Raw genomic sequence first — 15,865 nt, forward strand, 5'->3', positions numbered from 1 at the left:
TGGCCGCGCCCACCGATCACCAATGCAATAACGAACACCGCGCTATTTTAAATCCCCTGGAAGAGGATTCCGGACTTTGGGCATGCGCACACCACTACGCCACCAACGGAAAACTACGCCAAATCTGGGTGAAGACACCACGCCCATGTGACCTGACCAGCCTGATTGACAGGCGAAAACGGAGACTTTGCAAAGTTATTTCGGCAACTTAGGTGGGTAATAAACGCATAACACACACACTAATGTAATGCCCACCTCTGCCCCTATTTAACGCTATTTTTATCCCATCTTCCAAAAACGTGGTGACAGGTTCCCTTTAAATAAAGTGTTGCAGTGTAACTCAGCCTTACCAATGCTGAATGTACACATAAGCCCCCAGGAGCCTTACTAATGGAAACAGTTCATAGGGGTCCCTCCAGGCCCTTACCCCCAAGAGCCCCACCAATTAAAGCGGCTCATAAGGTTGCCTCCAGGCCTCTACCCCTAGTAGCCCTACCAATGGAAACGACCATAGGGTTCCCTCCAGGCCCTTACTCCCAGGAGCCCCACCAATGGAAACGACTCATAGGATTCCCTCCAGGCCTTTACTGTCAGGACCCCCACCAATGGGTACGGCTCATAGGGTTTCCTCCATGCCCTTACCCCCAGGAGCCCCACCAATGGAAACCATAGGTTTCCCTCCTGGCCCTTATCCCCATTAGCTCCACCAATGGAAACAGCTCAAAAGGTTTCCTCCAGGCCCTTACCCCCAGGGGCCTCACCAATGAAAACGTCTCATAAGGTTCCCTCCAGGCCCCTACCCCCTGGAGCCCCACCATTGGAAATGGCTCATATAGTTCTCTCCAGGCATTAACGCCCAGTAGCCCCACCAAGATCGGTATTGATCAAACTGCTTCATTTCAAAAACAGAAACAAAATCCCATCGTTAGCATGGATGTCAACATTGCGAGCTCAAAGGTGTCCATCTTTCCAGATTTCTCAGCTGAGATCCAAAAAGAGTGGGCCCAATTTCAAAAGAAGATTCCTTCTCCCACAGCTCCAATATGCCATGCTATACCGAGCGGGACTGAGGGTCTCTGCCTTTGATAAAACTCACTTTTTTCACTATCCAAAAGAGGCCTTGCGGTGGTTAGACCTCCATGTACGCCCATTGAGGAACCGTTGAAACACTTGAATGTCCTGATCATTATCCGATCCTCCCTTTTTATTCATCCCTCTTTTTTTCATCCGTGGACGCTATATGCCACCCTGTATTACTGTATTACGGACCCAGTGAATGTGTGTACCCCAAAATATTCATGAGAGGGTTGCTGCTGTTATAAATCCTCCCTGGGTAGGTAGAAATATCCCCTTTTTTTCTTCCCCTACGTATGGTTTTCATGGGATGTAAATCTGTACTTACTTATCTGTCTTATCTGCCAAAAAAGTGGAGGGGGGGTCAATCAGATCAGACAGTCACCTGCTCACATAAACTCTTCTGATTAAAATGTTTGCTGCATGATTCTACCTTTGGTTGGATCATCTATGAATTTTATTATGGCTGCCCATCAATCTCTGTTTTAAGTGAACCACCCACCCCCTCTTTTGAACATAACCACATATTCAGTACACTCCCCCTATAAGCTCCTATATGTCATAACAATGATGACACATCGGTGAGTGAGGGCGCCATTTTGCATACAAGTTAGGGTGCCAATCTCCTCAGTAAGGCAGGTGCGGCTCTTGGATGGTTATAGGGTGAGTGAGGTCCTGTACCTGTGTTTGTTCAGTTTGGTTCTCACCACATGGTTACTGTACATCATGTTTTGGCCAGAATCTTGACTTCCGCCTGGTTGGGCATTATATGTAGTTCTTGCTTGTTTGTGTTTTTAATATTTGTTTATTAAAAATAAATTTTTTAGGCTGTGTGCACACGTTCAGGATTTTTCACGTTTTTTCGCTATAAAAACTCGATAAAAACGCTTAAAAAATGCATACATACAGTCATGGCCAAAAGTATTCACACCCCTGCAATTCTGTCAGATAATACTCAGTTTCTTCCTGAAAATGATTGCCAACACAAATTCTTTGGTATTATTATCTTCATTTAATTTGTCTTAAATGAAAAAACACAAAAAGAATTGTCCTAAAGCCAAATTGGATATAATTCCACACCAAACATAAAAAAGGGGGTGGACAAAAGTATTGGCACTGTTCGAAAAATCATGTGATGCTTCTCTAATTTGTGTATTTAACAGCACCTGTAACTTATCTGTGGCACCTAACAGATGTTGGCAATAACTAAATCACACTTGCAGCCAGTTGACATGGATTAAAGTTGACTCAACCTCTGTCCTGTGTCCTTGTGTGTACCACATTGAGCATGGAGAAAAGAAAGAAGACCAAAGAACTGTCTGAGGACTTGAGAAACCAAATTGTGAGGAAGCATGAGCAATCTCAAGGCTACAAGTCCATCTCCAAAGACCTGAATGTTCCTGTGTCTACCGTGCGCAGTGTCATCAAGAAGTTTAATGCCCATGGCACTGTGGCTAACCTCCCTAGATGTGGACGGAAAAGAAAATTGACAAGAGATTTCAACGCAAGATTGTGTGGATGTTGGATAAAGAACCTCGACTAACATCCAAACAAGTTCAAGCAGCCCTGCAGTCCGAGGGTACAACAGTGTCAACCCGTACTATCTGTCGGCGTCTGAATGAAAAGGGACTGTATGGTAGGAGACCCAGGAAGACCCCACTTCTTACCCCGAGACATAAAAAAGCCAGGCTGGAGTTTGCCAAAACTTACCTGAAAAAGCCTAAAACGTTTTGGAAGAATGTTCTCTGGTCAGATGAGACAAAAGTAGAGCTTTTTGGGCAAAGGCATCAACATAGAGTTTACAGGAGAAAAAAAGAGGCATTCAAAGAAAAGAACACGGTCCCTACAGTCAAACATGGCGGAGGTTCCCTGATGTTTTGGGGTTGCTTTGCTGCCTCTGGCACTGGACTGCTTGACCGTGTGCATGGCATTATGAAGTCTGAAGACTACCAACAAATTTTGCAGCACAATGTAGGGCCCAGTGTGAGAAAGTTGGGTCTCCCTCAGAGGTCATGGGTCTTCCAGAAGGACAATGACCCAAAACACACTTCAAAAAGCACTAGAAAATGGTTTGAGAGAAAGCACTGGAGACTTCTAAGGTGGCCAGCAATGAGTCCAGATCTGAATCCCATAGAACACCTGTGGAGAGATCTAAAAATGGCAGTTTGGAGAAGGCACCCTTCAAATATCAGGGACCTGGAGCAGTTTGCCAAAGAAGAATGGTCTAAAATTCCAGCAGAGAATTGTAAGAAACTCATTGACTGTTACCGAAAGCGGGTGGTCGCAGTTATTTTGTGCAACCAAGTATTAGGCTCAGGGTGCCAATACTTTTGTCTGGCCCATTTTTGAAGTTTTGTGTGAAATGATCAATGTTTTGCTTCATTCTCTTTTGTGTTTTTTCATTTAAGACAAATTAAATGAAGATAATAATACCAAAGAATTTGTGTTTGCAATCATTTTCAGGAAGAAACTGAGTATTATCTGACAGAATTGCAGGGGTGTGAATACTTTTGGCCATGACTGTATGCATCCCATCATTTATAATGCATTCCACCATTTTTGTGAATATGTTGTGGTTTTTTTACGCGAAAAAAACGCATTGCGGTAAAAAACCGCAGCATGTTAATAAATTTTGCGGATTTTTCGCGTTTTTACCGCTATTTTAATTGCATTGGTAAAGCTCCGGAAAAAAAAAAAAACAGAAAAAAACGCATGCGGATTTCCTGCAGAAAAAGTCCGATTTTGTTCAGGAAAATTCTGCAGAAAATCCTGACGTGTGCACATAGCCTTAAGATATTTGTTTATTATGATGATCCTTGCTCTCACTAGTCCCACTAATATAATGTTCGTAAGCTTAAAACAGAGAGGCCGAAGGTTTCATCTGAATAACTTCTCACCTCCAAGACGTAGGACAGACTTTATAGACTTTCCATTCAGCCGTTCTTCAATCTCAGCTAAGTTGTTCTGTTTTTTCGTTTTAGCAATCAGTGGGGTTCTTGGCACTCGGACCCCCAGTGATCAAAACTTTGGAAAATGAGAAACGTTTTCTAACCCATTCTCTGAATCCCAAGTACATGTACAGCGGATTTAGGGTGTGCGTGGACCCATGCATGTGTTATACAGCCGACACTTACCTCTAATTGCTACAGTCAGAGTTTTGCCACTTACACGTTTAACCCTTTCCCGACATCTGCTATACCTGTACGTTCCAGCAAGCAAAGAGTTCCTGCAAAGCGACGTACATTTCTGCCGCAGTGATGGAATTGGCTCAAGAGTGGTGTATATTATAGCTGACACTCTGCTGCAATGCCTATGATGGGTCATAGCTCTGATTATGGCCATTTTCTCCTTCGCCTCATTGGGGGACACAGACAATGGGTGTATGCTGCTGCCACCAGGAGGCTGACACTAAGTTGAAACAAATAGTTAGCTCCTCCCCTGCAGTATACACCCTCCTGCTGGCTCAGAGAGAACCAGTTCTTGCTTAGTGTCCGTAGGAGGCACACGGACGGGTCTGCTATTCAGACCCAAAACTCTTTATTATTTTACTTTTCAATTTTGACTTTTTGATTTTTATTTTTTTCACGGACGAATGGGTTGACAGATCCTCTCAAGGTTCCGATCTCCCCGAACCATCAACAGGCGAGCACGGAGAGTGTCGCCTCTCCATATCCTCTCCTGTGACGTGGGATTCCAAGCCTGAGCTGATTCTTAGGGGCGACGGGTCCCTTCAAGGGCACCGATCTCCCCACACCCTGAACGGACAAGCATATGGAGTGTCGCCTCCATGTACCCTCTTCTGCAACCAGGCCTTATACCGGACAACTGGCCCTGGGTACAGAGGCACCCTGTCTTTGGCATCCGAGCAGTCCCCACTGAACCATCACTGTTAAAACGGATGGTACAAGGAGGCAGACGGTTCCTCTCCACCTCCCTAACAAAGGGATGTTGGATTGAGGTTTACCCCTTTATCCCTGCACTGTCCACGCTGCAATACTTGACCTGCAGCAGAACAGTAGAGTGCGTGCGCTTTCCTCGGCGCTGAAATCCAGTCATCCGCGGCGGCTCCATGCCGGGACGCGCACTGATGGTGAGTGGATCCAGTCGGCGGTGGGTCTCTGCAGCGGAATATTCACATGCTGACAGGCAGCCTCAGCCATGGCTTTCCTGTGGCCCCACCTCCCTGAGATAACACCCCGGACGGCTGCAAATAATTTAGTCCCCGGCTTCAGCTAATGTGTAGGCCGCATTCCAGAAGCCGTGCCCACACTGTGGCACCCTAAAGGGTCTCTGCCCATTTTTTCTGGCGCTTCTCGCCTGGGACGGGAGCGCTTGTTTTTTTCAAGACACACACCCCCCCCCCCCAACGCCTCCTCACTTCTAAGGGGCGATGGCCCCTAGTATTACTTCCATCGGCTGCAGAAATGTAGGCCCCGGCTTGGGCCTATTCATGGAAGTCACGAGGCTCCGCCCACATTACAGCTGTGGCTCCGCCCACACCGCAGCTGTGGCTCCACCCCCCCTAATTGGCGCCTCTCGCTCTCTGCGAGATTTTACCGCCTCTGCAACTCACAGTGGCCAGCTTGGTCCACCCGGCCGGCTCACACAGGGGCGATGGCGTTGCATTAAAGGGGCACAATGAATCTGCAGAACCTGGCAAGCGTCGCTTAGCGCAAAAACATAGCGCTAATCCAATGCGGACTCCAGGAACATTTTTCCCCCTGTAGCATTTCCCGGTCTTAAAGGCTCCATGACACCTTGTCACCGTCCAAGCTCCCAAAGGGTCTATGAAGACTATTACAGTAGTCTTATCTAATTTGCAAAGCAATGGCCTCAAATGCGTTCAGGAGCCCTCCACCGTCCCAATCCCAGTGTACCTAGTTCCCCTGAGTGTGATTCATCACTGTAGCAATTCATGGCTTTGCTGGCCAAAGAAATTGAATACCTCTGTGATTCCTCTCTGGATCGGAGCATTAGCAGGTCTGATATAAATGGATCCTCTCCTACACGGGAGTCATCGGCTAGCAAGGGCCGCAACCATTCTACAAACGTACAGGCGTCTAGAAATTGGATCAGTGGTACGATTACCCGAGCATTCTCAGTCCTTGGCGTCCGTGAGCTCTGTTTCTCGCTCTCCCTCACCAGACATTTGCAAAGGCTCTGAGTTTGAATTGGATGTTTCCCCGGATCTGCACTCACCAGAGTTCCAGAAAATGGGGGACTTGCTCATTGAGGCCGTCAATCAGACTCTAAAGGTTGACGAGTATTCCGGTTCTGTCTAGGAACACACAGTTCCGTTCAAGAGGACTAATCACCCTTATACAACGTTTACCATGATTCACCCGGAAATTCGGGTTCTATTTAACCAGCGCTGAGAGCGACTTGATAAACGCCTCACAGGTCAGAAGCCTCTTGAGGGAAGGAACCCCCCTGTTTCAGCTCATCTGCGGAAAGATTGAGCTGCATCTCCTGCTGTGAACCTGCCAGTATTTTGTCCGGTACTCAAAATCTGTCTATCCTGGCCCCTAATGGTGGTGGCGGCAGCTTACATGCAAAAAATGGGGTGACAGATTTCCTTTAAGCTCCTGGCTTATGGAATTGAAAACTTTAAAAACGGATGGATCATCATTCACGGACTGTCAGACTCTGAGTTGCTCCGTCTTTGAGGCCTCGGGTTCAGCATTATCCATTGTCCTGGACGCCTCCTTGGCGGAAAATGCCATCACGTTCGGAAGGACGTTATGGCTCAGTGACTAGAAAACGGACTCTGTGGGCAAAATGCCTTTGACATCTCTTCCTTTCCAGAGTGGCCATTTATTTAGAGTGAAGCTGGTTCAGTGTGTTTCTGATGCTGCGGGAGAAAACAGCAAATTTCCTCCGCGGAAAGGCTTAGACGTCCCTTTTGACTTCAACAAAAATTCCTTTTTTCGGACACCATAGATTCATTCAAGGGGTTCTACTCAAACCTGTTTGAAGTTCGTCATTACTTTGGCTGCATGGGGTCCTGGGATCAAAATCCCACCATGGTTTATCGGACCTGCAGCACCCTTGGGCAACAGTCCCAGTTGAGTGCTCTGACCTGAGGCCCCATCGGTCTTCCCTGCAAAGAATGCATGGGATTAATGTATCATAGGGTACTCTGTGGTACAGCCTCCTTTTGCTTGGGCTGGAATCTAGACTGCATTATACCCAGAGTGGGTTTTGTCGCTGTCGCAGCCCATGGCGTCACTGGTCACAGCAATACAGACTCTTCATGATCCTTCCTCTATCAGTCAGGGTCTTCGCCACCCTGACTCTGATGATTCTTCCAGCTCTAACGCAGCACGTTGGTTCAGTGGTTAGCCTGGGTCCAGATCCCACCAAGGATCATGCAAACTCGTCTATAGAAAAGGGGCGTTTCTAGCGTCCGTCGACAACGGGATGTTTTCCTACATATTCCGATTTTCCCCTCTCTAGACATTCCTGTGCTTCGCCATTCCCGAACAGCATATTCAGTTCACACAGTGATCTTGAAAGTCATGACGGCCGTCAAGTCCATCTTGCACTCTTGGGGCGCTATCGTTCTGCCCTACTCAAGACGACTTCTAATCAGGAGTCCGTTCCTCCAGGATTGCACTAAGTGCATTCGCATCACTGGCGATACTCTTCTTCACCTGAGCTCGTTGATAAAGGTCTTCCCTCATCTAAGTCCAGTGGATATCCTTTTTAGGAATGACCGGGGATACCTCCGAGGGTTAGTGATTCTCCCTCAAGACAAGGTTCAAGTCCTTCAACAAGGAGCCCGTGCACTTAGCCACTCATCCCGTCATTCTATCCAGTTTGCCATGAGGGCACTGGGGAAAAATGGTGGCAGCAATAGAAGCGGCCTTTTTTCGTTCAACTGCATCATCGCCCTGTAGCATGAACCCGTTCTCCCTCGATCGCCGGCGCCGCTTTCCCGGCAGGGCAAGCAACCTCTCCCGGTTTATGGGCTAGTGGTGACTACCGATGCCAGTATTCTTGGCTGGGCTGTAGTCTTCATCACCTCACGACTCAGGGGCGCTGCTCAACTCGGGAGTCGAGTCTTCTGATTAATGTCTGGGAAATTATTATTATTATTATTTATTGTTATAGCGCCATTTATTCCATGGCGCTTTACAAGTGAGGAGGGGTATACATAATAAAAACAAGTACAATAATCTTGAACAATACAAGTCATAACTGGTACAGGAGGAGTGAGGACCCTGCCCGCGAGGGCTCACAATCTACAAGGGATGGGTGAGAATACAGTAGGTGAGGATAGAGCTGATCGTGCAGCGGTTGGTTGATCGGTGGTTACTGCAGGTTGTAGGCTTGTCGGAAGAGGTGGGTCTTCAGATTCTTTTAATCTGATCTGATCTGAAATCTGAGCAATCAGGACACCTCTGCAGCAGTTTCCATTATCTCCCAGCGGGTCACCCCATCCGAATTCTATTGGACAAAACCACGGCTGTCGCATGTATCAAATCATTAAAGGGGGTACCGCAGCAGGGTGGCCATGCACCAGGTAGCCCATATTCTCTGATGGCCAGAGAGGAACTACTCGATATTTTCAGCATTCCATATCCCAGGCGTATTTAAAAAAGAAAAAAAATGAGCGGCAGTTTTTTCGTAGCAGTCAGAACCTCGCCTTGGAACAGTGGGAGGTCTTTCGACAGATATATATTTGTTTCAGGACTCTGGACGTGGATCTGATGGCTTCAAGATTGAACGCCAAGGTACCCCACTTCAGGGCTCGGTCTCGGGATCCCTAGACCATCAAGGTGCAGGCGCGGGTCTCTCCGTGGCTTCAGTTTTGTCTTCCGTGCGTGTTTTTTCCCCGCTTTCCTTACTTCCGAGGGTCATCAGGACACCGGAGGGGACTCCAGTAATCCTTGCCGCCCAGGTTTGGCTACGCTGGGCGTGATATGCAGATTTCGTGCAGTTAGTCGCCGATGTCCAGTGGCGACTGCCGGATCATCCAGATCTGCTCTGCCAACATCCGTTTTGTCATAAGAATGCAGGGGCCCTGTGTTTAACGGCTTGGCCATTGAAGCCTACGAGCTGTCTCAAACTGGGTTATGGAACTTTGCATGTTGGACAAAATTATTGTAAAAACGTAAATGTTTTGTTACTCTTTCACTACTTGCACACCTCCCATACAATATAATTGTCCAGACGGTCCATGTTCTACTCTGCAGTGACGTTCTAAAATGTCACTATTTAGTATAGTCCACTGTCAGACACAGCTGAACTCCCCATAGAGAAGGCAGGGAGGGTTTTATTACAGTCTGTACCTTCCAGAGCTCTGCAGAAGCGTTGTGCATACAGCATAGGAAGTGCTAACACTTTCTCCTCCGGACCCGGCTGTCATGTGATCGCTGGATGTTGGGAGAGCAGGAGGCTGAATTTACCCTGTAACAGGCTAATATACCAGTCCTGGCCAGTTTCAGGGGAAAATCTAATTTAAAAAAAAAAAAAGATAGTTAGATGTCGAAATGCCCTCAAAGGTCTTATGGGCAGTACAATGTGTGAAGCAAATGAAAAAGAAATACACAAATAAAAAATTAAGTAAAAGAATAAAAAACTGGTGCCACAGCACTGCCTGTATGAAAAAAACAAGTGTCCGATATATAAAAATAATTGTTAAAGAATGGGGAACAACATACAGCTGTACTTCAGTTGTCATAAAAACAAATGTGAAAAAAACAGACGTGTATTTCCTTTATTTTCCCACTGATATTAGGGCGGAAAAATTAAATAAAATGGAAAAAATGACAGCAACATAAAAATGAGGCCCAAGTATCGCAAAAAAAAAGGTGCAAAATTTATTTGGGTATCTGAACGAGACAAAGAAAATGACACCTCTTTTTGAGCTGCAGTTATGGGTGTTTCCAATATAGCGGTGTAGAGCCATCACTTCGTCTCTATGGCTGATTACTGTGAGCTCGCTTCTATACAAAGCCCCTTGGTCCACAGTGTAATTCATTCTAGTTGGGTGCATATTGATTGTAATCTACTTGCAGGTCCTGCATGACTGTATCTATGGCTCGCAGCACTTCAGCAATCCGCGCTACTTTCCCTTGAGCCTCTCAGATCTGGCATCTGAAGACTATGATCCCTTTTTGCAGCTGGAATGCCTGAAGGAACCAGAACCGCTCCATTCCCCGGATTCAGAGCGTTCCACCAAACTACAGCCTGTCACTGAGGGTAGGTACCCCTGAAAAATACATTGTTTCACACCAACAAACTTTCACACAAGTACATTCATTTTAAAGGGAATCTGTAAGCAGGTTTTGGTTATTTAATCTGGGAGGAGCATGGTGTAGTGGCCAAGACAGTGATTCCACTGATGTTTCACTTACTGGGCTGCTTGCTGTCATTTTGATACAATCCGTTCTCTCTGCTGCAGATCTCAGAATGCTGATCCCTGTATAGCCCCACCTACACCTATGATTGACAGCTTTCAGAGTTGTACACTGTGTATAGACATAAAGCTGCCAATCAGTGGTGGGACCAGGAGGCAGTCCTGTAGCGATAATCTTTAACCCCTTAGTGGCGGAGCCACATTTTTGAAATCTGACCAGTGTGGTAATAACTCTGGAACGCTTCAACAAATCCCAGTGATTTTGAGGTTGTTTTTTCGAGAAACATACTTTATGATAATAGTAAATTTAGGTCAATATGTTTTGTGTTTATTTATTAAAAAATATCAGAAATTTGAGAAAAATGTTAAAAAATTAGCACTTTTCAAACTTTGGATGATTATCCCTTTAATCCAGATAGTCATACCACAGAGAAACATTAATATATAACATTTCTCTCATGTCGGCTTTACATCAGCACCATTTGTAAAATGTTCTTTTATTTTGTTAGCATTTTAGGAGGTTTAAAAATGTAGCAGTAATTTTTATTTTTTTCAAGGAAATTTACAAAATTTATTTTTTTAGGGACCTATCCATGTTTGAAGTGACTTTAGGGGTCCCATATATTGGCAACCCCCCAAAAGTGATACCATTTTAAAAACAGCACCCCCTGACATATTGAAAACTGCAGTCAGGTAGTTTATTAACCCCTTCATGACCTTGGGATTTTCAATTTTTCCATGTTCGTTTTTCACTCCCCTCCTTCCCAGAGCCATAACTTTTTTATTTTTCCGTCAATTTGGCCATGTGAGGGCTTATTTTTTGCGGGACGAGTTTTAATGAACGACATCATTGGTTTTAGCATGTCGTGTACTAGAAAACGGGAAAAAAATTCCAAGTGCGGTGAAATTGCAAAAAAAAGTGCAGTCCCACACTTGTCTTTTGTTTGGCTTTTTTGCTAGGTTCACTAAATGCTAAAACTGACCTGCCATTATGATTCTCCAGGTCAGTACGAGTTCATAGACACCTAACATGACTAGGTTATTTTTTACCTAAGTGGTGAAAAAAAATTCCAAAGTTTGCTAAAAAAAAAAAAAAAAACAAATCGCGCCATTTTCAGATACTCGTAGTGTCTCCATTTTTCATGATCTGGGGTCGGTTGAGGGCTTATTTTTTGCGTGCGGAGCTGACGTTTTTAATGATAGCATTTTGGTGCAGATACGTTCTTTTGATCGCCCGTTATTGCATTTTAATGCAATGTCGCGGCGACCAAAAAAACGTAATTCTGGCGTTTCTAATTTTTTTCTCGCTACGCCGTTTAGCGATCAGGTTAATGCTTTTTTTTTATTGATAGATCGGGCGATTCTGAACGCGGCGATACCAAATATGTGTAGGTTTGGTTTTTTTTTATTAATTTATTTTGATTGGGGCGAAAGGGGGGTGATTTAAACTTTTATATTTTTTTATTTTTTCCACATTTTTTTTTTTACTTTTGCCATGCTTCAATAGCCTCCATGGGAGGCTAGAAGCAGGCACAGCGCGATCGCCTCTGCTACATAGCAGCGATCTGCTGTTCGCTGCTATGTAGCAGAAAATCAGGTGTGCTGTGAGCGCCGACCACAGGGTGGCACTCTCAGCTGCCGGGGATCAGTAACCATAGAGGTCTCAAGGACCTCTATGGTTACTATTCTGAAGCATCGCTGACCTCCGATCATGTGACAGGGGTCGGCGATGCGCTTATTCCCGGCCGGAAGCGGTAGTTAAATGCCGCTGTCTGCGTTTGACAGCGGCATTTAACTAGTTAATAGGCGCGGGCAGATCGCGATTCTGCCCGCACCTATTACGGGCACATGTCAGCTGTTCAAAACAGCTGACATGTCCCGGCTTTGATGCGGGCTCACTGCCGGAGGCCGCATCAAAGCGGGGCTTCTGACCTCGGACGTACTATCCCGTCCGAGGTCAGAAAGGGGTTAACCGTTCAGGTGATTTTCAGGAATTAATGCAGAGTGGCATGACAGAAATGAAAATGTGTATTTTTACCACCTAAATGCCTCTAACTTCTGAACAGATTACTACAGCTGTCAGACTGTAAGGCCGCTATTTTGCCGTGAATTGCCATCGCAAACATCAGAACCTCACACTCATGATCTGAGGGCACCAATTGGGATAAAGAGGAAGCCCCCACACTCTGTTAACCATTTATATGATGTAGTCACTATTGACAGCAGCATCTAAGGGGTTAAACAGATTTGGACGGTGCAAACACTGATCGTGGCTAATGCAGCACGTTGTCAGCTATAGTGTACAGCCGACAGCTGCTGGATTGTCTCCTGTATGGGGATGCTATTCTCAAATATCTCAGGTCAGTTAAAATACGTATTGGCGGTCATTAAGGGGTTAAAACACTGATTTTATTGAAATAACAACCCACAGCCCAGTAAGTGATCTATTGCTGGAATCGAGGTCTGTGCCCCTACATCAAGCTGCTCTCAGATAACACAGAAAAACACCCTCACACATTTCTTTTCAGTTGCCTTTCCTGAGTGGTTTTCAATAATTTGTTTTTCCTCTACTGTCATTTTTGGTTGAAGATGAATATCTGGAAACAATAGTGCAGCTCAATGAAGAGAAGATGCATGCAAAAAGTAGGGATTTCCATAGAAGACTCTGCTGCTTTTTTATGCATAATAGGTGGCTGAGAGAATGACTGTGCAGGAAATATACAGAAGGGATGCTGATGTAGAAATACCCCTTTATGCAGAATCCATCACGGAGGTGCACACTGCTCTAACCATAGGGTGCACCTCTGTGGTTTGCAAGTGTCCTCTCCCATATGATTGGGGATAACCCAATTCCATTCCATTCATTCTCTAGGAAACTGGCGGACATAGCCAAGCGCAGTACATGCTCGACCTCCGATCCGTAGGCCCAGTTCTTGGGATCCCAGCCGTCGTCCCCCAAGTGATCAATAAACTATCCCCTATCCATAGTGGATGATATTTGTGAAGAATTTGCTATATAGGATTTTGCTGCAGATAAGACACTGAAAAATTTGCGGCAAATCTTTTAGAACTGAAGATCCCATTCAGCTGCTGACATTTTCGCACCCTAAATGCAATAATGACACCTGTAAAAAGTGCCGTCATATTTTCCTCTACGAGCGCAGAACAATGCTAATATATGTAATTTGTAGAATTTTGTGTCATAACAAATTTTTCTTTCTTAATTAGTGATAGTCCTAACGATATCCTAATTTTAGGGTAGGAACAAAAATTGTAGCTAGTTTCGGCCCCCTTCTGTATGCACTGTTTTCCCCCTCGCTGTGATGCCGGCAAAAATATTGAGTGCCAAAATAAACTTTTCCGTCCATAATTTAGGATTTTTCACACCAAAAAATACAGACGGGCTTGAAGCCAGGTCCCCTAATGGTAAAAAACAGCAATTCTATTAGCAATCGTGGCACCAGTTGAAGGTTTGTCAGCAGGACGTCATCCACAAATCATTTCATTTCTTGGATCAGTAAATAAATTGAATCCTCCATATGGGTCTCGGTTTATCCATGGGATTTAGACTTGTTTCGACTGCATCCTCATTTCCTGGACTTTTAAAAGCATCTTGGAAAAAGAAAAAAAAGTTACTACTCGTGCCAAGTACGGTTGGTATAATATATTCTTGTAGTGTGTGTGTGTGTGTGTGTGTGTGTGTGTGTGTGTGTGTATATATATATATATATATATATATATATATATATATAATTTTTATTTTTATTTTTTTTGCTGACTTTTTCTCCACTCATGGTTAGTGGTTGGGGAAGTCATTTATTGTCAGACTACTGTGTTTTCTATATTTAAATCATAATGACAACCCAAAACATCCAAATGACCCTGATCATAACTTCACATACCCTGGTGATTTTGGCCTAATAACACTCACAGAAGTTGACACAAATGGGTGTGAATTGCTACTAAAGGAAACATCCTCACCTGTGACCTGTTTGCTTGTAATCAGTGTATGTGCATAAAAGCTGAGTGAGTTTCTGGGATCCAGACAGACAAGAGAAAGATAGACACAGAGCTCAAACTGTAACAATATAATACAGTAAACAGAGCTGTTAAACTTGGGAGGGTGCTGTGTCCCCAATGGAGGCTCCGAGAAACAGATTTTACGGTAAGCAACCAAAAATCCTGTTTCCTCTACGGTTTCATTGGGGGACACAGGAAACCATGGGACGTCCCAAAGCAGTCCCTGGGGCGGGAACAGCAGAGAACTCTAATCAGGTCGGAGAACTCACCACCGCTGCCTGCAAGGTCTTTCTACCTATGCTGGCATCTGCCGAAGCTAGACCTGGACTCTGAAAAATTCTGCAAACATGTGGAGGACAGATCAGGGCGGAGGCCCTATATGAACTGCCAGGAGGTGCCCCCTGCCCGGGTAGAGTGAGCCTGAAACCCAGAAGAAGGCGCTCTGCACTGACCTGGTAAACCTACATTTGCCGACCGGATTCAGCGAGCTTTCGCTGACCTTGAGGCCGGAAGGCCTCTAAACGCACGAGCCCGTGTTCCAAAAAGGGGGAGGGGCGGCCTTAGCCAGATAGACACATGTGACCCTGGCCAGGTGACATGATGAGAGAGCGCTACGGAGGAGTCAGACCTGAACGAAAGGGAATCAAGAATGACGGACGGAGTCATGGAGAACGTCGGCATGATAAAGTAAGAGCACTGAACCTGTGATCCACAGACTGTGGAAAAAAAAAATGCTGCCAAAGGCTCTCCGAGACTCTGGGAGTGCTTAAGAGCCCGAAAGGGAAGGCGTTAAAATGAAAATGGACCCGCCCCTCACAAAAACGCAGGAATCTCCAATGCCCTGAAGAAATAAGGACATGGATAAAGGCTTCCGTGGGACAAAAAAGCTCTTGCGGTTCCCAGGAAGCAATTCCTGAATGAAGAGATTCCATCCTGAAAGACAAAGATGGACTCCTCCGTTCAGCAATGCTAGATTACCGACGAGTCATGCTGAGGAAAATCCACCAGGAACTGTTCCTGGGGGATATACTCAAGTCACGGAAACGCCTGGAGGAGGATTTAAAGGAAACCTTTTTCCTAAGCTGCTGAGTCTGTGACTTTTCTCTTTGTGGGAGAACTTCACCGTCAAAGGGAAGCGTTGATAGTGCTGAAAACTCACGTGACAAAGGAGAACGACGAGGTTTAGCCTGAGGAAAGAGAAAGCTCGTCCCTCCAGTGACCTTCTTAATAATTTGGTCCAATTTGGAGCCAACCGACGAGAACCCTGAAAAGGCAAGATGGTAAGGGACTTTTTTAAGGATAAGTCTACCTGCCACGCCTTAAGCCAAAAGGTCGTTCGGATGGCCACGATATTGTTGGACACCCGAGCATCACATGTAGCGACGTCCAGGGAGGCGGATAGCAAGT

At 45.4% G+C, this 15,865-nt stretch overlaps 1 protein-coding gene across 4 annotated transcripts in view; it reads left to right on the forward strand.

Moving 5' to 3' along the window:
- Positions 1-15,865, forward strand: part of RALGAPA1 (Ral GTPase activating protein catalytic subunit alpha 1) — a 236,193-nt gene that overhangs the window by 122,603 nt on the left and 97,725 nt on the right. For all 4 annotated transcript variants that reach the window (XM_077262721.1, XM_077262692.1, XM_077262701.1 and 1 more), the window contains one exon: positions 10,098-10,281. In XM_077262721.1, coding sequence (XP_077118836.1) covers positions 10,098-10,281 — 184 coding nt within the window. The remainder of the gene's footprint in view (positions 1-10,097; positions 10,282-15,865) is intronic.

The sequence above is a fragment of the Ranitomeya variabilis genome, chromosome 1 (genome assembly GCF_051348905.1).
Source record: "Ranitomeya variabilis isolate aRanVar5 chromosome 1, aRanVar5.hap1, whole genome shotgun sequence".
NCBI lineage: Eukaryota > Metazoa > Chordata > Amphibia > Anura > Dendrobatidae > Ranitomeya > Ranitomeya variabilis.